The sequence below is a fragment of the Ascaphus truei genome, chromosome 3 (genome assembly GCF_040206685.1).
Source record: "Ascaphus truei isolate aAscTru1 chromosome 3, aAscTru1.hap1, whole genome shotgun sequence".
NCBI lineage: Eukaryota > Metazoa > Chordata > Amphibia > Anura > Ascaphidae > Ascaphus > Ascaphus truei.
The window spans coordinates 324,320,438-324,346,531 of NC_134485.1; the positions used below are offsets into that span (position 1 = coordinate 324,320,438).

General features: G+C 45.4%; 1 protein-coding gene across 2 annotated transcripts in view; it reads right to left on the bottom strand.

The window, feature by feature from the left end:
- The window catches only part of MCRS1 (microspherule protein 1), a 23,383-nt gene extending 3,222 nt beyond the window's left edge, over window positions 1-20,161 (bottom strand). The window contains exons 1-12 of one of the 2 annotated variants that reach the window (XM_075591277.1): window positions 19,897-20,161; window positions 12,596-12,734; window positions 9,384-9,542; window positions 9,127-9,236; window positions 8,905-9,013; window positions 8,685-8,823; window positions 8,518-8,593; window positions 7,996-8,024; window positions 7,789-7,881; window positions 4,935-5,017; window positions 4,693-4,780; window positions 4,411-4,538 (exon numbers count right to left, since the gene is read on the bottom strand). In XM_075591277.1, the coding sequence (XP_075447392.1) occupies window positions 4,411-4,538; window positions 4,693-4,780; window positions 4,935-5,017; window positions 7,789-7,881; window positions 7,996-8,024; window positions 8,518-8,593; window positions 8,685-8,823; window positions 8,905-9,013; window positions 9,127-9,236; window positions 9,384-9,542; window positions 12,596-12,734; window positions 19,897-20,015 (1,272 nt within the window). In that variant the 5' untranslated portion in view covers window positions 20,016-20,161. Of the gene's footprint in view, window positions 1-4,410; window positions 4,539-4,692; window positions 4,781-4,934; window positions 5,018-7,788; window positions 7,882-7,995; window positions 8,025-8,517; window positions 8,594-8,684; window positions 8,824-8,904; window positions 9,014-9,126; window positions 9,237-9,383; window positions 9,546-12,595; window positions 12,735-19,896 lie in introns of both variants that reach the window. The other variant, XM_075591276.1, reaches the window with a different exon arrangement.
- Window positions 20,162-26,094: the final 5,933 nt, after the last annotated feature.

The following is a 26,094-nucleotide window of genomic DNA, read 5'->3' on the forward strand; positions in this document are numbered from 1 at the left end:
GACTGACTGGGTGGGGGGGTTATGACTGACTGGGTGGGGGGGGTTATGACTGACTGGGTGGGGGGGTATGTTTGACTTGGTGGGGGGGGTATGATTGACTGGGTGGGGGGGTATGACTGGGTGGGGGTATGACTGACTGGGTGGGGGGGGTTATGACTGACTGGGTGGGGGGGGTTATGACTGACTGGGTGGGGGGGTATGTTTGACTTGGTGGGGGGGGGTATGATTGACTGGGTGGGGGGGTATGACTGGGTGGGGGGTATGACTGACTGGGTGGGGGGGTTATGACTGACTGGGTGGGGGGGAGTATGACTGACTGGGTGGGGGGGAGTATGACTGACTGGGTGGGGGGGAGTATGACTGACTGGGTGGGGTGGGGGGATGACTGACTGGGTGGGATGGGGGGATGACTGGGTGGGATGGGGGGATGACTGACTGGGTGGGATGGGGGGATGACTGACTGAGTGGGGTGGGGGGATGACTGACTGGGTGGGGGGATGACTGACTGGGTGGGGTGATGACTGGGTGGGGGGGTTATGACTGACTGGGTGGGGGGGGTTATGACTGACTGGGTGGGGGGTATGTTTGACTTGGTGGGGGGGGGTATGACTGACTGGGTGGGGGGGTATGACTGGGTGGGGGTATGACTGACTGGGTGGGGGGGGTTATGACTGACTGGGTGGGGGGGGTTATGACTGACTGGGTGGGGGGGTATGTTTGACTTGGTGGGGGGGGGGTATGATTGACTGGGTGGGGGGGTATGACTGGGTGGGGAGTATGACTGACTGGGTGGGGGGGTTATGACTGACTGGGTGGGGGGGTATGACTGACTGGGTGGGGGGGTATGACTGACTGGGTGGGGGGTATGACTGACTGGGTGGGGGGTATGACTGACTGAGGGGGTATGACTGACTGGGTGGGGGGGGTATGACTTACTGGGTGGGGGGGTATGACTGACTGGGTGGGGGGGTATGTTTGACTTGGTGGGGGGGGTATGATTGACTGGGTGGGCGGGGTATGACTGACTGGGTGGGGGGGGTTATGACTGACTGGGTGGGGGGGGTTATGACTGACTGGTTGGGGGGGTATGACTGACTGGGTGGGGGGGTATGACTGACTGAGGGGGTATGACTGACTGGGTGGGGGGGTATGACTTACTGGGTGGGGGGGTATGACTGACTGGGGGGGTATGACTGACTGGGTGGGGGGGAGTATGACTGACTGGGTGGGGGGGAGTATGACTGACTGGGTGGGGGGGGGGAGTATGACTGACTGGGTGGGGTGGGGGGATGACTGACTGGGGGTGGGGGGATGACTGACTGGGTGGGATGGGGGGATGACTGGGTGGGATGGGGGGATGACTGGGTGGGATGGGGGGATGACTGACTGGGTGGGATGGGGGGATGACTGACTGGGTGGGATGGGGGGATGACTGACTGAGTGGGGTGGGGGGATGACTGACTGGGTGGGGGGATGACTGACTGGGTGGGGTGATGACTGGGTGGGGTGGGGGGATGACTGACTGGGTGGGGTGGGGGGATGACTGACTGGGTGGGGTGGGGGGTACCTTTGGTGTCCTACACGTTCTCTCTCTTACACACACACACACACACACACACACACACACACACACACACACACACACACACACACACACACACACACACACACACACACACACACACACACACACACACACACCACTCTCTCTCATACATACACACACACACACACACCACTCTCTCTCATACATACACACACACACACACACACCACTCTCTCTCATACATACACACACACACTCTCATACACACACACTCTGTGGAACCGGAGGGCAAGCGGGACAGGGGGGGGAAATCCCCTGCCCCGCGCGAGCAGCCACGGGGACAGGAGCGGAGACCAAAGGGGAAGCAGGTTTGGGGGCGGGGGGAACATTCCCCGCTGTCATCTCCTGCCCCACGCGAGCAGCCACGGGGACAGGAGTGGAACCGGAGGGCAAGCGGGACCGGGGAGTGGGTGGGGGGGAAATCCCCTGCCGTCATCTCCTGCCCCGCGCGAGCAGCCACGGGGACAGGAGCGGAGACTGAGGGGATGAGAAGGGAAGCGCGAGCAGGAGACAGGGACCGCGCACGCGAGGAGCAGCCATTACTTACCCCTGCAGAGAAGGGCTCCATTCCGCGTCACGACCGCGTCACGGCCAATCAGCCAGGAAAATATTTTGTTTTGTTATTTATTTATTTTTTTAAATTTGTGGGGGGGTGGGGAAGCGGAGACAGCCACGGGGACCGAGGGGAACACCCCTGCTGGCATCGGGAGCAGCCACTGGCACTGGGGGAAAGCGGGGACCGTAGGGCAACCGGGACGGGGGAACATCGCCCACTGTCATCTCCTGCCCCGCGCGAGCAGCCACAGGGACAGGAGCAGAACCGGAGGGCAAGCGGGGCAGGGGGGGGGGGGGGGGGAGATGGGGGGAGAAATCCCCTGCTGTCATCTCTTGCCCGACAGGAGCGGAGACTGGAGGGGATGAGGAGGGAAGCGCGGGCAGGAGACGGAGACGGACCACGCGCGCGAGGAGAAGCCATTACCCCTGCAGAGAAGGGCTCCATTCCGCGTCACGACCAATTGGCCAATCAGCCAGGAGGATATTTTTTTTGTTATTTTTTTTTTTTAATTTTTTTAAAATTTGCGCAGAGCAGGGGGGAAAAGTAGCTGGCCACGGGCCAATTTCCGTTCGCACCTGGCGAGTGGGCGACCGGGTTTGTCGAGCACTGTATATATATATATATATAACACACACACACACCATACAGAAAGTGCACATATATAAATGTAAATGACTGGTAAATCAATTACTATAGATAAGTGACTAATATAGACTAGTAACAAAACAACAATGTTTCTGAGAAGCTATTGTGTGTCAATAATAGAATTAAATAAATAAAATGTCAAAGAAAAAATAAAAAAACAGTGTAGTATCACTGGGATGCTGGCAGCCTTCTTCACGGGCACAACTACCTCCCTTTACACGACCTGAATAGAAAAAAGAAAAAGCGCACGATCCTGGTGTGATAACGTTATTAAAAATGTAATGGTCTTTAACATAGACAAATAAAAACTCACAAACATCTGAAGTTTTTGTGTGTGTTATGAATAAACTCATGCGCCATCTTAAAACAGGAAACTGCTCCGCTTGTACATCTCTGCTCCAACAATCAACTCGTCACGAGTCCTACCGAATGCGTGTTGCCTCTTAGAGAGTCCTCCGGCAACCAGAAGCAGGCCCGTAGCCTTCCACTCAGGAAAGTTCCCAGTCTTTAGGGTAGAGTACACACGCTTCTGAATAGCATCCACACTACTCAGCAGCACGTCGCCCTACGCGTTTCTTCAGATAAACTACAGGCATACCCCGCATTAACGTACGTAGTGGGACCGGAGCATGTATGTAAAGCGAAAATGTACTTAAAGTGAAGCACTACCTTTTTCCCACTTATAGATGCATGTACTGTACTGCAATCATCATATACGTGCATAACTGATGTAAATAACGCATCTGTAACAGGCTCTATAGTCTCCCCACTTGCACACAGCTTCGGTACAAGTAGGGAGCTGGAATTGCTGTTAAGGATGTGCTGACAGGCGCATGCGTGAGCTGCTGTTTGCCTATTGAGCGATATGTACTTACTCGCGAGTGTACTTAAAGTGAGTGTCCTTAAACCGGGGTATGCCTGTACAGATTTCCCCTGATGAACATATTTGTCTATGTTCAAGACCCTCACATTTTTATCAACGTTCTCACACCAGGATCGGGCGCTTTTTCTTTTCTATCCATCTATCTTTTTTTTCTTTTTTCTTTTTGACTGGTGCCCTGCTGGCGTGGGAAGAAATAGAATTTGATCTCTAGTGAATCCATGCATGACCAGAAAGTTGTCACTTTCTGCAACCACCACAAGGGCTTTAAAACCTAGTGTTCCACTCCCTGAACGCCCCTAGGGAACCAGAGGGAAAGATGCACCCGTCTGTACCCTTTGTCCAGGGAAGTGTCACACGACCCTGTCACGTGACAAAAAGAATAACCTTAAGGGGGAAAAAAAAAAACGTTTCCATTGAATGGCCCTAATTTAGCCAATAGTAATTATATCAAAATCAACTGATTTTCATGCAGTCACAGGCTGTTATTAACTAGATTGCTGGGAATAGAAGTAGATGACAGAAATAATTATAGTTTGGTTACGCTGATCTGCAGCTATAACACTTAACTACTGAACACGCAGACCATACTACAGCTGCAGTCTCACGCAACTGTGAAAATAATATATAAAAGGATAAAAGTCCACCCCTTCCCCTCACTTAACCCACATACACATTCCTGCTGCCCACACGAGTGTCTTGTCTGTGGTTAGCAGCATTTACCTCCACAACGGAGTTATGACTGAGCTTCCACTTGCTACCTGGCATCACAGGACGTCCATCGATATAAAGAGCTCGCCGGCCCTCGTTGGCTATGAAAAAGTCTCCATTGTTCTTTAGCTTGATGACACCTACAAGGCAGAGGAACACACGTCTGTTGTCACGAAGGGCACATGGCTATTTCTAAACATGAATGCAAGAATATACGTACAAAACTGAGATATCAAGCAAGTCAAAAAGGAGCCCAAACAGGGAACACCATGGGATCAGACAATCTTAACTAGCCTTGTTTGCGGGAGATCTTCCAAGCTGGACCTTCGAGGGAGAGGTCCACATCAATCTGGTTGTCCTTAGTGGCTCTCCCAAGAGTAATCTGTCCACAGAAAAATAAGCGTTATTTAAACAAAACAAGAAATCCGCCGCACCAGATCAGTGAGCTCAACTTCAGTATAAGAGGTATTCTGACCACTGGGCAAAATATGAGGGTGATGCTACGTAAATGATATCGTTCTGATATCGTTCCTTACCTCTCGTGACCTCATCAGATATCGCACCATGCGTCCACGTAACACGGCCAATGTTTGTGTGTCAAAGTCAGGGGAACTCATTCCTAGGGGCATGAAAGACAGTGACAGAGGTTTACCCACAGGCTGACAATCTATACATATTACAAACAAACACAAACAGAGCCCAGTGCTACATCCAATGGCAAAAATACACAGTTAAATACCTATATATCTCTTGAATAAAAGGGTCATTTAGTTTAACACTTTGGCCAAAGCATTGTAAGCCTGTGAGCCCCTCCAAGGCATGACCATAATTCACAGGTCCTAACACTGATTAAAATTCTTAATAACCTGTACAATACTAGTAAAAGAATTATCATATTTGATCTGTCATAATCAGCTGCATGGTTCTAAATCCGATTGAAATTCTTATTTACCTGGACAATACCAGGAAGAATAATCTCTATTAGATCTGTCGCAATCAGCTGCATGCAAAGACCTGTGCATATGGAAAGTGGGATGGGACGAGCTTTAAACCTGGGAGGGTGGGGCCAACCTCCCAAACAGCTGAGAACCAGCGGGACAAAGTTAACAAACACACAGATACCCAGTAAGCTCATTTAAGCCCCAAAAGTTACCACAAAATATATATATGTATATAAATGTCAAAAAGGAGTGCTACTGGGCATGGCAATATATATTACAAACAGAAACAGAGCCCAGTGCTACATCCAATGGCAAAAATACACAGTGAAATATCTATATATCTCTTGAATAAAAGGGTCATTCAGTTTAACACTTTGGCCAATACCGAATTTGGGTAGCGAGGGAGTCTATGTTTCGGAACCGACGAATGAATTCTACTGTTTTGTCTGGGTCTCTCCAAAATGAAACTGCCTCAACAGCCTCTCCTATCAAGCATCTCTTGCAAATCTAGCACAGGCTCTGTCCTGGGACCTCTTCTCTTTTCTCTGTATACACGCTCTCTAGGTGACCTAATAACATCTTTTGGGTTTAATTATCACCTCTATGCTGACGACACACAAATATATTTCTCAACACCCGACCTTACACCTGCTGTACAAACCAAAGTTTCTGAATGTCTCTCTGCTATATCATCCTGGATGGCCCTCCGCCGCCTTAAACTCAACATGGCTAAAACAGAGCTCCTCATACTTCCTCCCAAACCTGGCCTACTACCTCCTTCCACATTACTGTTGGAACTACGATCATTCACCCAGTAGCCCAAGCACGCTGCCTTGGGGTCACACAACTCCTCTCTCACATTTGCCCCTCACATTCAAAACATTTCTAAAACCTGTCGCTTTTTCCTCCGCAATATAACAAAGATACGCCCTTTCCTCTGTTGCTCGACTGCTAAAACTCCGGCCCTCATTCTCTCCTGTCTTGATTACTGTAACCTCCTGCTTTCCGGCCTTCCTGCCTCTCACCTGTCTCCCCTACAATCTATCCTTAACGCTGCTGCCAGAATCACTCTACTCTTTCCTAGATCTGTCTCAGCATCTCCCCACATGAAATCCCTCTCCTGGCTTCCGATCAAATCCCGCATCTCACACTCCATTCTTCTCCTCACTTTTAAAGCTTTACATTACACTCTTCTGCCCCTCCTTACATCTCAGCCCTAATTTCTCATTATGCACCATCCAGACTCTTGCGTTCTTCTCAAGGATGTCTTCTTTCTACCCCCATTGTATCTAAAGCCCTCTCCCGCCTTAAACCTTTTTCATTGACTGCCCCTCACCTCTGGAATGCCCTTCCCCTCAGTACCCGACTAGCACCCTCTCTATCCACCTTTAAGACCCACCTTAAGACCCACTTGCTTAAAGAAGCATATGAATAGCACTGTGGCTATTCTGAACACATGGCACATAAAGCTTGGCCCCCTGCAGACGCACTTACCAGAACTCCCTCCTACTGTCTCTGTACGTTCTCCCTACCTACCAATTAGACTGTAAGCTCCTCGGAGCAGGGACTCCTCTTCCTTAATGTCTAAAGCACTTATTCCCATGATCTGTTATTTATATTATCTGTTATTTATTGGATTACCACATGTATTACTGCTGTGAAGCGCTATGTACATTAATGGCGCTATATAAATAAAGACATACAATACAATACAATACAATAGGAGCTCGCTTCCCGATTTCATCTTGCAGAGCGGAATGCCCTTTTGCAACATCTTCATATGCAGTAACCTCCACAATGGTTTATTGATATGACGAATTTGAAACGTCGCCACCATTACACAGTGCCTGAAGCGATGGTTATTCTGCGTGTGATGTCATTAATCCGGATTACGGTCACTTGATTACTGACAAGTCTGCACTGCAAGTTTGTGCTGCGATAATTAGGTTTCTGACACGGCCAAATGACAAGACCCCTACTTTTCACTTCATTGATGCACAATAGCAGCTGGGGACTTCCTCATTAGCCGTGGGATTATATTTACTCAGGCAAACTGATTCTGACACCAAGTAATATCGCAATGAAGGGTCCAAATGACTCATCTGTTGATGGGCAATTCACTCAACGGACCAGTATTAGAATAAGAGACAAAATGCCACTTTTCTAAATGGAAGATGTTCCGATTGATGGTGCAACTACCGACTACCTTGGTAAAGAACGGATTTAACCCTTTTAGTACCAGAGAGGCCTGCAATGCATTGCTTTCCACTTCCCACCCTATTTCTTTACATTTAGTATTTAACTACAGTGATAGGCAAGCAAGTAAAGTGCCAAGAGGGACAAAAGGAGGAAGGTAACCACACAACAGAAAATGAATACCAAAGCATATAGCAGACTCTCTGCACACGCCTAGTGTGCGCGTGTACAGGAATCCCGGACAAGGTCTTACCTGTGATACTGTCCACCAACACTTGCCACCTGTGCAGCTCCTGCTCCAGCTGTCGGATCTCCCTTTTTTGTCGGCGGTCAGCAACAGTCAGCTCTAACGAGAGAGGGAGCCATTACAGCTCAGACATCAATAGGAGAGGAATGTCTGCTCTGGAAGGGAGCACAAAGTAAAAAGAAGGGGGGCTGGGAAAAAGGAGACAGTACTCACCGTGCTCCAAAGCCTCATCTCGAGAGTCTCTGCAAGAAGAGTCAGTGTGAGAGAGCAAAGTCACCAAATCAACAAACAGGGCAAGTGAGCAAGGAAAAAGCCTCGCAGGCGGTGAAACATTTGAGAAACGAAGTTCGCACATCAAAAATACATACAGAAGATATGAAAGAGGAGAGACTGCAAATCCACGCATCAACTTTAACAAGTACACACTTGTTAGTGTGTAAGTAAGACTCGCTGCCTTACTTTCCTTACCCTAAAACTCACAATTGATGAAGGCACAAAGACATTAGAGTCTTCATAAATATAGGTCTAAGTCAGGGGTCGACAACTCCAGTCTTTAAGAGCTTTTCAGGATATCCCTGCTTCAGCAGAGGTGGTGGAGTCCTCGACTTTGCCACTGATTGAGCCATCTGTGCAGGTATATCATGCAAACCTGACCTGTTGGTAGCTCTTGATGACTAGAGTTGACAACCCCTTGTCTATGTCTACACGTCACATCTTACATATACAGAAACACACCTGAGCTTGCTATCATCAAGCATGTCTTCAGCATCAGAGAAATTTAAAACCTGATCCCCCTTTGGCAACGGCTGAACTGAGAAGGAGAAACAAAGACACCATTTATTCCCAGAGCCGCGGCTTTTGGATTCGATGACACAGAAGAGTAGGGAATGTTCTCTTCACACCTGTTTGGTCCTCCAACAGGTAGTACTGCTTCATTAACTGCCAGTGGACCTGAAGAGACTTTGCCGTACGAGACGGGTAGAACACTTCTGGCTGTTTGCTTAGCAAGTCCTGAAACGACTCCAGTGTAGGTTGAGAAGCCTGTGGAAAAAAAACAGAGTTAAGACAGTAACATGACGGGAATAGATGACAGAATGGGCAGTAAGAGATGTAGATATATACCGAGCTCACTGCACTTAATAGCTGCTCCTCAGCTCTACTGAAGAGCACCTTACTCTGGATGGCTGCAATTGCCTCTGGGTGCAGCTGTCGGATGGCCTGGCATGACAACCTTAAAAACAGAGAGAAACACAGTAAACTGACAACGTTTGGACGTTTCAGTCACTACACATTTCCCATTGCTTGTTTTTCCTGTCAGGAGGGAAAGGACCTCATGGTACTCACTTGGAGATGACCGGGTCATAGAGTAGCGCGTACCAACGTTCCTGTATCTCATTAAGAGTGAAGCGGCAGCTGAACTTTACCCCAAGGTGCACAGCCTGCAGATCATTTGTCTGAAAACATAAGGATATCTCATCAGCCATGCAATTAGAGATAGCATTCCCTGTCACTACGGTAATACTTTCCAATTCAAAGCTACAGCTCATATGACTCAAACAAATGCCAGAGAGAGAGAGAGAGGAGCAGAGATGAAGACAGACCTGTAGTATGGTGTTGATAAGTAGCAGATCATCAGCTGGTTTCCATCTGCCTAGGTCCTTTGTGACCTGCAGTGGCTGTTTGCTCTTCTTGATGCGTTTAGTGATGCTAGGACTGGGTGCAGGAGATGGTGGAGCAGGTGTGGTAATTGTTTTACATACCTGCTAAAAAAAGAAACAGGTGATAACATATTTCTAGGAGAGATAGGTTAAAGAGAGGAGGAGGGGTGTTATTTTATATTGCAGACACCTTACAATTTCCACTGTTAAATTGCCCCCCAAGCCCACCCTTTTTGAAATCCAAGTTGGCAAAATCGGCCTCCCTTTTTCTAAGCCTATCTTGGTTGCTGGCATCTACCGCCCCCCTAAAGTCCCTGACTGATATCCCCCAGTTTCTTGGCTCCATTTCCTCTTTGAATGAGAAGAGTGAGCTGCTAGTTCTTGGGGATATCAACTACAATTGTCTCAACCCTAAAAACACAAAATCCAGATACAACTCAAGGCACTTAACCTATCGCAACTCATTTCCCAACCCACACAGACAAAATCTGAAATCTCACAGCCATTCCTTGCTAGACTGGATTCTTTCCTCAAATCCCAGCAGAATCCAATCCTCTGGCATCCTTCCGGACATTCAGTGACCATGCAATAGTGTACTGTATAAGGAAAATTAAACCACCCCACTCAAGCCTTAAAGTTCTCCCAACTAGAACATTTAGAAACTTTAACCCACAACAGTTTCTGGATGACCTTACCAACTGCCCTTGGTACAGAATCAACTTAATTCCTGACCCCGATTCTGCGCTCGACTATTTCCAATCTGAGTTCTTAAAACTCTGTGATACCCATGCTCCACTACGCAGAATAAGAGTACGGGGCCCACCATCCATGGGTTACAACTGACCTTATAGCACTCTACCATCTTAGGGATGCCTTTCTGGAAAAGCTACAAAGTAACTGGTACTACCAAGGATCTTAATCACTACAGATGCCTGCGGAACATGTGCACAAGGCAATCAAGACATGCAAAAGCACAATATTACTCTGACAACCTTCACCAGAATACATCAAGCCTAGCTAACTTCTGGAAGGTTATCAAATATATATTCTAGCCTTCTAACCATCAACAACCAAGTAATATCACTAAGGCGGATATTACTCTGACAAACCCCACTGACATTGAAAATGCCTTCAGTGATTACTTTGTGGGGTGTGCTACTAACTTATTAGCGACACGCAGCCCAAACCACAAACATGAATCTCATTTTGAGAGTACCCCTATAGCCTCACCCTCTTCCACCACTGCTCACAATTTTCAATTTGTCCCGGTATCTGAAGAGGAGATTACACAAGCGCTCCTCAAATTTAAAATAAGCAGCCAATGTGGACCCGACATACTGCAAACTAAGTTCCTAAGACTTTTGTGCCCCAGCCATCGCCAAACCAATTGTTTCCATAGTCAACTCTATTCTGTCTGCAGCCCATATCTTTAAGGCCTGGAAAACTGCTAGAATTGTCCCTATCTTCAAAAGTGGGAACAAAAACACTGTCTCAAACTACAGGCCTATCTGTCTTCTCCCAATATTATCCAAAGTCATGAAAAAATGTGTTCCCTCCCAATTAAGCGATTACTATACCAAGACAAATTTCCCTAGCCAATTCCAATCTTGCTTTCGCCCCAAACACTCCACCGTAACTACCCTGCTAAAAGTTTGCAATGAGAGCCAGTGTGGAATGGAACGGGGACAACTCACTAGTGAAATATTCCTAGATTTTGCAAAGGCTTTTGATACTGTTGATCTTGTTATCTTGCTTAAACTCCAGTGCTCTGGAAAAGGGAAGCATGATTTAAACTGGTTTCAGTCCTACCTATCAGGTAGATCTCAACGTGTACATCTCAGGCTCTAACTCCAACCGCTTGGATATCACCTGTCGCATCGCGCAAAGCTCTGTTCTGGGCCCCTACTCTTCTCAGTGTCCATCAATGATCTTCCTACAGCTTGTAAGGGAGCTTCAATACACATGTATGCAGATAACAATCTTATATGCACACAGTCCTAGCCTCTCCGACCTAGAACACATACTTCAATCTGACTTTTTGAGACTTGAAAACTGGATTTCCCAAAACAAACTGTTTTTAAACACTGACAAGACGGTAACAATAGTATTTGGGCTCCAGATGAGAACCAACGCTAACACCACCCTAACTCCTGTTACTAGTTATAAATACTTGGGCATATGGTTTGACTCCCATTTAACATTAGGAATGCACATTGATACCCTGACATCCAAAACCTATGCCAAACTAGGGGTACTTTACAGGAACAAATCCTCCCGAAGTCTGCTGGTCAGAAAGCGTATCGCACAGCAGATGCCAATGCCAATAATCGACTATGGGGACATAGTATACGTCTCGGCACCCTACACCCACCTTAGCCAACTTGACACCCTCTACAATTCAATATGCTGTTTTGGTCTCCAATGCAACTACAATACACATCACTGCAAAATGCTCAAAGAACTAGACTGGTCATTCTAGGCGCAAAGTTCATCTTTCCTGTCTTGCCTTCAAATACTTTCTAGGCAGTCTATTTGAACAAGCTCCTCATCCCTACCACATGCAGCACTTATATGAGATTTGACTCCAAAAGACTATTCATGGTCCCATGGTTCAGCAAAGTATCCGGCCGCTCCTCCTCCTCTTACCATGTACCCCAAAACTGGAACAACCTACCGGAGACTCTCACAGCCGCCACGAGTTTAAGTTCTTTCAAAACTAAGGCTGTCTCACATTTTAATCTGGTTTGTAACTGTTACATACGACCATAATATATATTATCTCTAACTGTGCATGCAATGTCTTAAATATAATGTATACCCTGTTCACTTATGTAACTGTATTTGTAACCATGTTTTATATCATCTTAACTCTGTGCACAGGACATACTTGAAAACGAGAGGTAACTCTCAATGTATTACTTCCTGGTAAAACATTTTTATAATAAATATGAAGCAGACTAAACCATACAACATCCACACACCTCTATAAATTCCTTGAAGTGACACGTCTAACACGACTATGCTGAGCCTTTGAAATACTGTGAAATGCCCCCCTATGTTGTCAAGCCCTTGAGGTGTTGAATGTTGTACATTTTGTGATAAATTACTAACGGTCTGGGGTGTTGCCTTCTCTTGTAGTTCTATCATTCTCCTACCTTCTTTTTCTCACTGGAGGAAGGCTCGCTGCCTGAACAACGCCCTTGTTCACCGCCACTGGGACCTCGAGCACGACTGGTTGATTTTGCAAGACTGCTCTCCACCAGCTCATCATCAAATTTCTTCCGCTTAATAAATCTGCCATACAGAGAGAGAGAGGGCGGTCATATACAGGTAGAGGCAGACAGTAAAACAAGCAGGGAGATAATACAAAAAAAACCAAGAAGAAATAAACAGAAAGACGTGCAGTCACGCAGCAGTCTGACATACATAACAGGATAGATAGGGGTCTATTCATTAAACTGCAAGTCATTGACCATTAAAGTCCATTTCAAATCAATAGTCTTTAGTACTTTAAAGAGCAGTCCACGTTCATTACATTTGAATAGCAGCCACCACCTTATTTTGGCTACCTGCAATCCTCTGCTGCCACTCTCCAAAGGCCGACTACCGCCATCCAAGCAAAAAAAAGATCCCCTAGACGTCACAGGGAACCTCCCTTGCCTGCATGTAAAAGCTCTCAGATACTTGCCCATCACCCCACCCATATCAAGCAGACCATAGTCATCACCAATATAAAAACCTTCTCAACTTGTTCTGCCCAACTAGCTATTGATGAAATATCCAATATTTCTATAAACGCCGGTAGAGTTCCTCTGCAAACACCCCGTCTCATCTTAAAGAAACCACTACACAGCCCTACCCCCATTCACGCAAAATATGGGATCCTACTGTGGTAATATATAAAAAGCAGAATGACATTCCTTGCCAAATAAAGTCAATTGCTTTGGATAATGGTACTTATTGCCTATGGAGTTACATGGTTGCCTATGGAGTTACATGATACCTTTGAGATGGAATTTCACGCTCACTACTTATCCAAGGCCCTTAAAACAGTCAATGACCTTAGTCGCCAAGTAATCCAGTGGTCACTTTTCCCTATATTTCTTTTGTAACGACGTCACTGTATACAATATTGATCGTCCTGGACAATGACGTAGAAATTCAAAGGTTATAAAATTCACCTGCTGGGTGCACCACATGACAAATCACACACACACACACACACACACCCTGCATGTTCTGTTTATTTGGGCAATGATCTGAAGAGAGAGTGAGAAGAATTAATTCAGTTGCGTTTAATGTAATGTGTGTTATGCATGGGCCAGCCAAGGAGCAATGGATGAGAAGAACCAGAGTCAGATTTAACCAAGTTCACCATGTATGGCAAAGATTTTCCATTTCTGGGCGGATAGGATCTGTAAGGGCAAGCCCGCCATATTCCTTTTATCCCACGTTTTAGACCGAAGTTGTGAGGTTAATAAAGCGCAGGCACTTTAGGGTAAAGAACCATTTGAACATAATGCTGTACCCATTTATTTGTTGAGGGTGCTAATAAAAGGGTAAGTATCTGCCCTAAATCTCCCTCTATTCATCCCAGGGGATCTCTGCATTACTTTTCAGGCCCATCTAAGTGATTAACTTTCATCTCCTACAGAATATCCCACCAGAACTTCAAACTAAACAAGTAAAAAAACAGAACATAAAGTTTCCACTTTTCTCTTATGTTATACTCTCATATTTTGCAATGACATAGAAAGACTTCACCTTTCTCCCAAGTCAACAGACACCCCCTGCTTCTCCACCAACCAGGTAATTCTGACCCCTGCATTCAATCTCTCGGCGGAAAAAAAATGATCCTTACCCCTCTAAAAAGCTACAAAATGTAATACCAGAAATAAACAAAAGCAACATTTTACACCCTATCCCTGGGATTATTAGCTATCAGCTTATCAGCTATTAGCTTATTAGTCGCTATCCTTCGCTTGCATGTCTCCAATCCCTTCGAAGTTCATCTTCTTGACTCGCCTTTCGTCTCCTGCTCTTTTTCTATCTATTCCTCATGTTCAGAATTCAATTCAAGATCCCCATACCCACATTTAAAGCACTCTGTGACATAACTCAGAGGTCATAAAATGACCTATCCACAGGATCCCCCTTTGCCACTCTGCCCAAAACCCCTTTCTCCAACCCCTAGTCATCACTTCCTCCTACCAGCACCTATCTATAATCAGCACTGCATAGCCAACATTTACCAGACTCACTACCTCTTTTTGACAGAGCCTATCCAAACTATCCCTTGTGTCACCCTTTGTTTCATGATCATTCAGACCCTGTCATGTCTCACTGATTTTCAATGAGTTTCATTTACTGTATTTCTATTGTAAAAACTCACAGTCTTCCATGAAGTCTCACGCAAAGTCAGTACTTCCATTTAAAAAAAGAAGGAAAAATATGCAGGTTTTGGTACAGAAGCGCAGAATCTCTCTTATGTCAGCTACCCAAATCAATGTAATTACTGCCATTACTCAGCACCAAGCAAAGAGATGCCCTCCTATATTCCCACTAAAACTGCAGCATCCTCTACAGCAATCTGCTTTTTTCCTACTTTTACTCTGATCAAGGACCTCTCCACCAGCATGACAGAAGTTATTGTATCGTCCCTGTACTCTGCCATTATTTTGCATTGACACTTTGTTCATTAAAAAAGAGATTTTTTTAAACTTTTATTCAAATACATTAATTCAAACAAATCTATTCACCCAATTCAGAAGAAGCATTTACTCACCCACTCACAGTTCACGTGCGCATATTTATTCATACACTCACAGATGCACTAAAACACATGCATTTATTGATGCAGATACATAAGCACATATATTTACCCACAGTAGATACTGTAAAAAGATTGTTAGATACTATAGATATATATACTCTGAGGCATTCCACTTCAAAGACAACACACACAGATAGATCTCTCTCTCATCATAGCAATAGCAGACACTACATACAAAGAGATTATGTTATTCAACGCTCTGGCTCCAAACTGAGCCTTAATGCAGAATAGGAGAGATAAACTGATTGTCCGTTATAAACTGATTGTCCGTTATAAACCGATTAACTAGAGCAAAAAACAAGGAATGTGCAAAATCTGACATCAGATACAGAAAGAGACGTAAAGCCACAGAAGGGGGCGATGTAGCTGGTAAAAAGGTAATTTACCAATATAACGTAGTAAAACAAAATCAGAGAACTTGTTTCAAATAAAACAAGAAAAAATACATAAATATAGGATAGTGGGAGCCGCACACTCATCTAGCCTCAGTTGCAGCGGACAAAAGGGAACACTTATGCGAATAAATATTTGCGTTACTTGTAGGGACCATACGTCATATAAGGGTATATTAGTAATGAGAATGTGTTGTACCATACGGCTACAAAATGTAGCAATATTTGTGAGCAACAGGTTACTGTAGGACTTCTCAAATACAAGGCAGATAGTATTTCTATGTTTGAGCATTGCCATCAGAGTCACAACCTTTACAGTCCATAAAGGCAGGTTACAGACGAAGCTGCAGTGTATGTAGGACAACAAGCTGGTAGAAATAAGGGGTCATAGAGCAGTGTCAACCCTTTTAATCCAGTAATGTAGAGTGGAGATGCACACATGAATAAACATGGATGTACTTGGTGCTCACTCCCAGCAGAAACTGCAACTGCCAATGTCTATACCAGTATTTTTTAACACCTCTCGAGTAAGGGACCTTATTATATTGTGAAATTCTGCGGTACTGCAACCCTCTCTAATAGCGCGTCTGAGATCAGATGCATTGTAAGGAACCCCAATCCTCTCTAATAGCGCGTCTGAAATCTGATGTATTGTAAGGAACCCCCAACCCTCTCTAATAGCGCGTCATGTGTCCCAAAGTGGCTCCTAGGGAACCGATTATCCACCATTATACAGCCTGTCAATACCGATATACATAAACCATCACGAAATCGTTTAATATCAGTAGTAAGTGTTTATCAGTGATGTAAGTGTGTGCAGCAGGTTAGTACAGCTAAACCCCGTTATAACGCGCCTCGTTATACCGCGATTCGGTTATAACGCGGTTTTCCCGTGGCTCCCGTTTAAAAAAAAAAAAAAAAAAATTTAATAATTTTTTTTTTTACATTTTTTTTTTGCACACTGCGCACACTGCACACACTCACTGCACACACACTGCTCATTGCTCACACTGCCACACTGCCACACTGCACACTGCACACACACTGCTCATTGCTCACACTGACACACTGCACACACACTGCTCATTGCACACACTGCACACACACTGCACACACACTGCTCATTGCTCACACTGCACACACTGACACACTGCACACTACACACACACTGCTCATTGCTCACACTGACACACTGCACACTGCTCACACTGACACACTGCACACACACTGCTCATTGCACACACTGATACACTGCACACACACTGCACACACACTGCTCATTGCTCACACTGCACACTGCACACACACTGCTCATTGCTCACACTGCACACTGCACACACACTACTCATTGCTCACACTGCACACACTGACACACTGCACACACACTGCTCATTGCTCACACTGCACACACACTGTACACTGCACACACACTCCTCATTGCTCACACTGCACACACACTGCACACTGCACACAATTATTATATAGAAATAAACAGACAACTGCACTTTAACAGATGTATTTTGCCTGTACACTTACGCACACACACTCACACACACTCACACACACTCACACACTCACACACACACTCACACTCACACACACACACTTAGACACTCACTCACACACACTCACACACACTCACACACACTCACACACACTCACACACACTCACACACACACTCACACACACACTCACACACACACTCACACACACACTCACACACACACTCACACACACACTCACACACACTCACACACACTCACACACACACTCACACTCACAGACACTCACAGACACTCACAGACACTCACAGACACTCACAGACACTTAGACACACTTAGACACTCACACACACACACTCAGACACTTACACACACTCACAGACACTTACACACACTCACACCCACATACACACACTTTCTCTCCCATATATACATACACACACACACTCTCTCACTCTACACAGACGGGGGGTGGGGTCGGAGCAGAGGAAAGGCCGCGACCAGCACCACCACCCGCTCCCCCCCCTCCTCCCGCGCAGGCAGCGGGAGCGCCAGGGACAGCGGTGGGGAGAAGAAACCCCCCGCTACCACCTCCATGCAGGCAGCGGGATCTGAGGTAAGCGGCGACCTGAGGGACATCCCCGCTCCCATCTCCTGCCCCGCGGCCTGTCCCGCGGTGACAGGGGGAAGCGGGGACAGGAGGGACATCCCCGCTCCCATCTCCTGCCCCGCGGCCTGTCCCGCGGTGACAGGGGGAAGCGGGGACAGGAGGGACATCCCCGCTCCCATCTCCTGCCCCGCGGGCTGTCCCGCGGTGACAGGGGGAAGCGGGGAGCGGAGGGACATGCCCGCTCCCATCTCCTGTCCCGCGGGATGAATATGCGCTAAAGCGCGGTGGCCATTTTTTCCCCCGCGACCCCGTTAGTAACGCGGTGGTCTCGGGGTGGACCCCGAGACCCGCGTTATAACGGGGTTTAGCTGTACCAGTGACCTGGTTTGGGCTCCCTATCTATACATGTTGAATAAAAGAATGAATATATCTCTCATATGCGTTTACCTTGGCCTCTTGCATATGTACTTACCATACCACCCTCCTACTGTCTCTGTATGTTCTCCTACTTACCACTTAGATTGTAAGCTCTTTGAGGCAGGGACCCATTTCCCCAATTTTACTTTAACGTCTGAAGCACTTATTTCCATTATGTGTTGTATTATGTCATGTATTTACTGCTGTGAAGCATGGATGGCGAGATATATATATATATATATATATATATCTCGCCATCCATGCTTCACAGCAGTAAACATATATATAACGGAAATAGCCATGTTAGTCCAGTTGCGATAGTGCAGAATAAATGCACTAGAGATATATATATAGATATATATATATAGATATATATATATGTACCGTGTTAGCCGAGCTTCAATAATCAAAAAATAAATAGATGATACCGTTCTGTGGCTAATGAAATGCCTTTATTTGTGCGAGCTTTCGAGATACACTGATCTCTTCTTCCGGCGATGTTACAATGAATGAAGCAAGCAAAGGGTATACTTAAAAACAGTGTCTCTTGTAATGTTATCTGTGCTTGTCCCTCCCCCGGTGTGGATGTGATTTATGGATAGAGGTGTTAAATGTTTCCTGAAAGTTAGTGATGTAAGAGTGTGTGTGTATCTGTGTGAATATAAATGAATGGAGAGCCCACAGTGTATACAGTGTTTTACAAAAGGTGTGTGTGGAGTGGGAGTTAATATAAATGGTGTGGGTAGGTGTGGAAATGTGAGAGATTGTAGCATAACTAAAAGTGTGTGTAGATACTATGTGGTCCCTATTGGTGTATAGGGATGGAAAAACAAGGAGTATTAGTATGTGTAAGAGACAGCTGTGTGTGCATACATATAGCACAGTATGTACAGACATGGCCTTTAGTGCTCATGGGAAGAGAGTTCACTTGTGTCAGTAATGACTCATAAAATTTCAATCTCTGTTTAGGCCACCGCTAAGTGTCCCGAACAGTTGCATAAATTTGTATTCATGCAACCGTCTCTCTTTCGGTGTTTTAAGATAAATCATATCCACACCGGGGGAGGGACAAGCACAGATAACATTCCAAGAGACACTGTTTTTAAGTATACCCTTTGCTTGCTTCATTCATTGTAACATCGCCGGAAGAAGAGATCAGTGTATCTCGAAAGCTCGCACAAATAAAAGCATTTCGTTAGCCACAGAACGGTATCATCTATTTATTTTTTGATATATATATATATATATATATATATATATATATATATAAATAAATGTAAATACAACTGTATGCTCATCTGCATGTCTTAGGCAGGTCTGCAACCCCGCCTTTCCCCATTATACCCAGCACACAGCACTTCCACTGCAGCAAGGGATTCTGGGAAATGACATGCAAATGAGCACACAGTGCCACCTTTTGCTCTCTCTCTCTATATATATATATATATATATATATATATATATACACACACACACATATTATGGAGTGCCCCTACTATTGTTATGATCTGTATCTGTCAGGTGTAAACGCCAGATATTACATTTGTGATCATAAAGTCTCCATGTGCCTCCCTGCTGTAGATATATACATACATATATATATATATATATATATATATATATATACATATATACACACACACACACACACACACACACACACTGCGTGTATACACATAATACACACTCAGCTTGTGTCACCTGGATGAGCTGCGGCGCTTGGGGATGAGGCCGGACCCCTGGGACAGGCTCCTCTTGTGTCCAGCTGATGAGTCCTCATCCTCGGAGCGACTGGCGGAGGCCAGCAGTGAATCCATCATCCCATGTGGGTCCCGGGCCTGGGACACGAGGTCACACGGCCGGGTATTCACCTGTCAGGGCTTCGCTGTATTCGCTCTTCATGATCAGACCTCTATCGCCGCCATGGGGACGGCTCCCACCGGAAATTACGCACGAGTACTTCCGGCAGACAAGCCCAGCTGCCGGAAAAGGAGGAGTCATACGCTAGGGCGCGCGGCGGCCATCTTTCATTGGGGCAGCGTGCCCACAATACATTCTACAGAGTGGGAGAAGGTTGTCATTGTGCATCCTGATTTCCATCACAACCCTGCTGCATCTGTACCATAACAGCAGGCGTCCCAAGATGTGCAAAGTGCTATGAGGGGGATGCTTTGAGAGAGATGAGACTTTTAATAGGGAGAAAGTATACAAATAATAATTGTATAGCTAAGTATCAGGGACTCTTCCTGATCACACGTGTCAACACTCACTGATTTTTTTGTGAGTTTCAAAGTAAAGGGAAGGAGACCACTTTTTTTTTCTTTTAAGAAGGAAATAGATCTGCGAGTTAGTAAATAATAAGTAATGGTCCTGTAGGACTTTATAAACGCTGTGATACTCTGCAAGGACATTTAATACACTAAATGGGGAATTATGTGGGTTTTCTTTAGATAAAAACGGTTTTACTTTTAATCATCACAAGAACCCCTCAAAGGCCTCAGTTATCCTAGAGATTTGTGAGCCAGTCATAACTAGCCATGCTTGTAAGCACTCCCTTTCATTAATGATACGCCCTCTCAATTTGCTGAAACGGTCATTTTTTCCTACTTTCTCCTTCACAAAAAAAAAACCATCAACCCAATGCAAGTCAATGGGAGATGAACACTTACACTTTCTCAATAAAGCTCCCTTAAAGGATATTTCATATGTTGGCATGTATATAGCTAATATACCTTTCTGATATAAGACCTATAACATACATCCATGTAAAATATACTATTCCATTTCTAATAAAAATGTCATCCCTTCAATTTCATTGAGAATGTCAAGGTCCTCCAAATGAGGGACTAGGTAGCCTCAAATGCACTAAAGGGTTTCAGCAATAAAACAACCACTTGCCCCACTCCAGAAGATGTTCCTCCGAATCTTTAAGGTATAAAGACCTCATAAAACCAATCCGCAAGTTTACCAATTGCCCTATTATCCACATGTATGGGGAGAAAGGCTACAATAAAAAAAATCTTTAGTCTACAAAAGTAGGCCCACTCCCCTACCAAAGTCTTCTTAATCCTGGAAAAATAATATTCTGCCAACTAAAAAGGAAATAATCCACAGGCTGTTCCATCTTCCATCTAAACACATCTGTGTCATTAGTTGATTAAGCAATCTTCTGCTTCCTTCATTTAAGTTATCTTCTCTTCCATTTTTAATATCTCAAGGGGAATGGTGGGGGGGGGGCGCGGGACAGAAAAGGGATGGGGGGGTTCATCGACATTACAAGTACAGATATATAATTACAATCAAAATACTTCCACCTTTGCTTTACTGGGAGGTATGTAATTGGTCGCCACGCTGAGTTGGCGGCCTTCTGGACATTATTTAGAGGGAGAGCATAGGCTTTGGTGGTGGGGGTGTAAGAGAGAGAGGCGGGAAAGGTGGGGATGTAAGACGGAGGCGGGTGTATGAGAGGGAGAAGTGTAGGTGTAAGAGGGAGGGGGTGTTAGAAAGGGGTGAGAAATACAGAGGGAGAGGATGAGAGGGACAGGTGGTGTAAGAGAGGAAAGTCACTGATGGGGTGTGAGTGTGACTGGGGTAAGGTCACTGATGGGTTGTCAGTGAAGAGGGTGGATGTCACTATAACTTGGGGAGGGAGCCTCAGCAACTGGGGTTTGGGGTGCAGTCTCACGTACTGGAAGGTGGAATTATTTATCGGGTTAAAGATGGTGCCATTATCAATTGATTCAGAGTTTCAAGTCTACAATGGAAAAGATGACTACAGAGTTACATAGGTACATAGTAGATGAGGTTGAAAAAAGACATACCGTATTTCCTCGATTGTAAGATGCACCATCGATTTGGCCCTTACAATCGAGGAAAATTACTTTTTCACTTACCATGTTTCAGGAGAGGTCCCATGTCAGCGAAGACTGACTCTGGCGGCGGCGGCAGGAGAGGTTCCACGCCTGCAGATGGTTGAAGATGGACAGTGGGTGGGAGTGCAGCGGCGGCGGCAGGACAGGTCCCAAGTCTGCAGGTGAATGAAGATGAAAATGCTTCTTAGGTCATTCTAGACACCCTGCAGCAGATGTTCTGGCTGTTTTTGGCCCATAATTCCAATGGAGGTTTTTCAGCCTGAGAACGGCAGAAACAGCAGCTTCTGCATTTATAGCATTACCCCATATTAATAATGTCTAGCTGGTTTTTTTAGTGTGAATGTTACCGCTATGTCAGAATACGTAAGGGAAACTTAGGTCCTGCTGTATGTATCAAGGTCAACAAAACTGGGCAAAAAGTGGCAAGTGCCGCCTCTTCACGTCACTGTTTTGTGGTGCTTTGCTGCAATTGTGCCACCCACTTTGCAGCTTGGGGAGCGCCGATAGGAGGGATTATCTCACTCACATATTGTAATTGGTGCATCAGGGTCTGTGTTTATTTAGCATAGTTTTTCCCTTTTCATATCACCAAGAAATCTCACCAATTAGTAATCCGCGCCTGATGTAAGAAACTTGACTGTGGCTGAGTCCCTGGGGGTCACGGCAGTGCACGCTACGGCATGCGCACCACACACCACAGTCTTCCCGTGCTGCGACGCGGTCACGTGGAGGCGCGCCGCCAATGGCAGTGGTCACACTCTTTTCTCCTTCCCCGTGTGTCACACTCTTTTCTCCTTCCCCGTGTGTCACACTCTTTTCCCCCTCCCCGTGTGTCACACTCTTTTCCCCTTCCCCGTGTGTCACACTCTTTTCCCATTCCCCATGTGTCACACTCTTTCCCCCTTCCCCATGTCGTGTGTCACACTCTTTTCCCCTTCCCCATGTCGTGTGTCACACTCTTTTCTCCTTCCCCATGTCGTGTGTCACACTCGTTTCTCCTTCCCCATATCGTGTGTCACACTCTTTTCTCCTTCCTCAGGTGTCACACTCTTTTCTCCTTCCCCGTGTGTCACACTCTTTCCTCCTTCCCCATGTTGTGTGTCACACTCTTTTCTCCTTCCCCATATCGTGTGTCACACTCTTTTCTCCTTCCTCAGGTGTCACACTCTTTTCTCCTTCCCCGTGTGTCACACTCTTTCCTCCTTCCCCATGTTGTGTGTCACACTCTTTTCTCCTTCCCTGTGTGTCACACTCTTTTCTCCTTCCCCATGTTGTGTGTCACACTCTTTTCTCCTTCCCCATGTCATGTGTCACACTCTTTTCTCCTTCCCCATGTCGTGTGTCACACTCTTTTCTCCTTCCCCATGTGTCACACTCTTTTCTCCCTCCCCATGTGTCACACTCTTTTCTCCCTCCCCATCTGTGTGTAGCACCTGCCCCCCCCCCCCCTCCCACGGAAGATATGGCCACTACATGGGTTTTTCTCTGATGCTGTAGCTCACCTGCCAGGTAAAGGAGGTCTGAGTTGCTCCGCAGATGTTGTGTGGGAGCAGCAACAGGACAGGCTTTTCTTCCTACGGTGCAGCGCCTCCACCCTATACGCAGGATGGTTCCCACAGGCAATTCTCCTTTACAATGACCATACATTATTGCTGGTACAACGGCATCTTTATTGGGGAGACAGCATGGCATCCTCCACTTCTCCCTGGAGAAGACCCCAGGGGCTTGAGGCACCAAAAGTCCCTCCCACACACCCAATTTGATGGAGTGTCAGCTTCCCTGGGGGGGAAGAGGTTGTAACCCCGCCCCATAACAGGGCAGGTCCAGGTACTAACAGACATCACACCATATACATGTGACCCAGTCAGTACCCTCCCCAGGTGTGACACTCCAACTGCCGGTAGGTGTGCCCTTGGATAAGGCAACATAGTGCCCACCCAGGCTGCAACTGCTGGCCAGGCCCTGTGCAGGAGTTTAACCCCAACACTGCCTGTTCCTATCAGGACTTATGGTGTTGAGGCCAGTGGAAGGCTATATCCAGGGGCACTAGGATACATTCTATATCCAGGGGCACTAGGATACATATGCACCACCAATAATTGTGCCGGCCCACAGAATTACAAAACACATAGGATATAATACAATAACCTTTGCGGCATAACTGGTTCCTCTTAGCCAAGAGAACCTTTAGCCCGGTTGCAGTACATTTCCTGCTGTAGGTACCTCCTGCCTCAACATGAAGTATATTTCCTGCTGTATCTCCCATTACAATTTGCAGCACCGCCCCTGCCGTATTCATAGTAGTGATCAGGGTCTGGCTTCCATACAAGCTTACCCTCCTTATCAGGCATGGTCACTGAGTACAAGAAATGGATGGATTGATAGGACTGCCACTCCAAGGTAAAAAAATGTGGAAACTCACCAGTGTCGAAAAATAAAAGCAATTTATTAAACTACAAAAAAAGAGAAACAAAACAAAACCCCTCCTCCCACGTGTTTCACGCCCACTGTGGCGCTTTCTCATGGAGTATGTCGTTGGGGGAGGAAGATTAAATTTATACCTCCCCCAAGAACAAATAGACAACTGGTGTCAATTAGTAATCAAAGCATAAAAAAAAAACACAAAAAGCAGCACATAGCAAAGAAGACAAAAATAGAGAAGACAAAGACAGAAAAATGAATTGGAGATTAATATAATGAAGAACTAAATTAAACAAGAGTTGAATAAATAATACAAATATGAAATTAATCAAAATATAAATAAAGAATACACACACACACACATTATATATATATATATATATATATATATATATATATATATATATATATATATATATATATGGGGATGGAATGGCCCAGAAGGGTCATAGGGTGTGCACCTTGCACTATACCAATTGTGAAAGGAGGGAAAACTAAATGGTATAACCTGTGTAGTGTAGGAACAAAAACTGCAATAGAGTGTGGAGGTGGTGCTGGCAGGGAAGGGGTTAATATTGAACAAAAGGATAAAGAGAAGTTCCCTATATGCCGCACAAGAAAACACCTGTACCTGTATTAAAACTTACTATTTATTAATAAACAATTAAAATATATTTATTGCAGCAGTAGTGTAACCAAAAAATTAAAAAGTAAATTAAAAACGGAGAGGTTAGCTGTATGCCTAATTCGGACTAACAATGTAGATAGAAACCACTATTGTAAGTATGAGTGTCCCACAACTATATGATTATACTAGAAGTGGTAGTGGTTCTGTAACAATTTTAATGTCCTTAGATCACTACTCCCAAATATTGAGGGATGTACCTAAAATAATGTACAGTATAGATACAAAAAGAGTGTGGTTAAGCCTGGTAGAGTGTAGATCAAATATACATACACATTTGTGCCAGGCCGTCAGGTTCAAGATTAAATGAGCCTCATAGTGAGAGTTTAATTATAACCTACAGAGAGATGACTGGCCACGTGACCTTACACAGCCAATCATAGCCTTCCTCTCTCATTTCAGAAGGGTAGGTGGGATGTACACATTCTGAGGACCTATCATATTCTGCAATCAATTAACCAATAGGGTAACAATAAAGTGTATAAATAAGTAAGGGAATCACTCTGTCTTTGCCCCCGATGAAGCCACTACAGGTGAAACATATGTAGGGCAAGCTAAGCGTTACCACCTAGTTCGCTGGCTATATCGGAGAGGTCTGCTGCCTAACCTCCTTTCAGAGTGTTTCGGAGACTTCAATAGGAAGCACAACACTCTGACTACTCCTTATCTGGTGTATGGTTCTAAGTACAAGACACATACTTTGTGATCTTGCGACGGCTGCTGAAGCTTATCATAACAGACCCACAGGCTCATTTAATCTTGAACCTGACGGCCTGGCACAAATGTGTATGTATATTTGATCTACACTCTACCAGGCTTAACCACACTCTTTTTGTATCTATACATTATTTTAGGTACATCCCTCAATATTTGGGAGTAGTGATCTAAGGACATTAAAATTGTTACAGAACCACTACCACT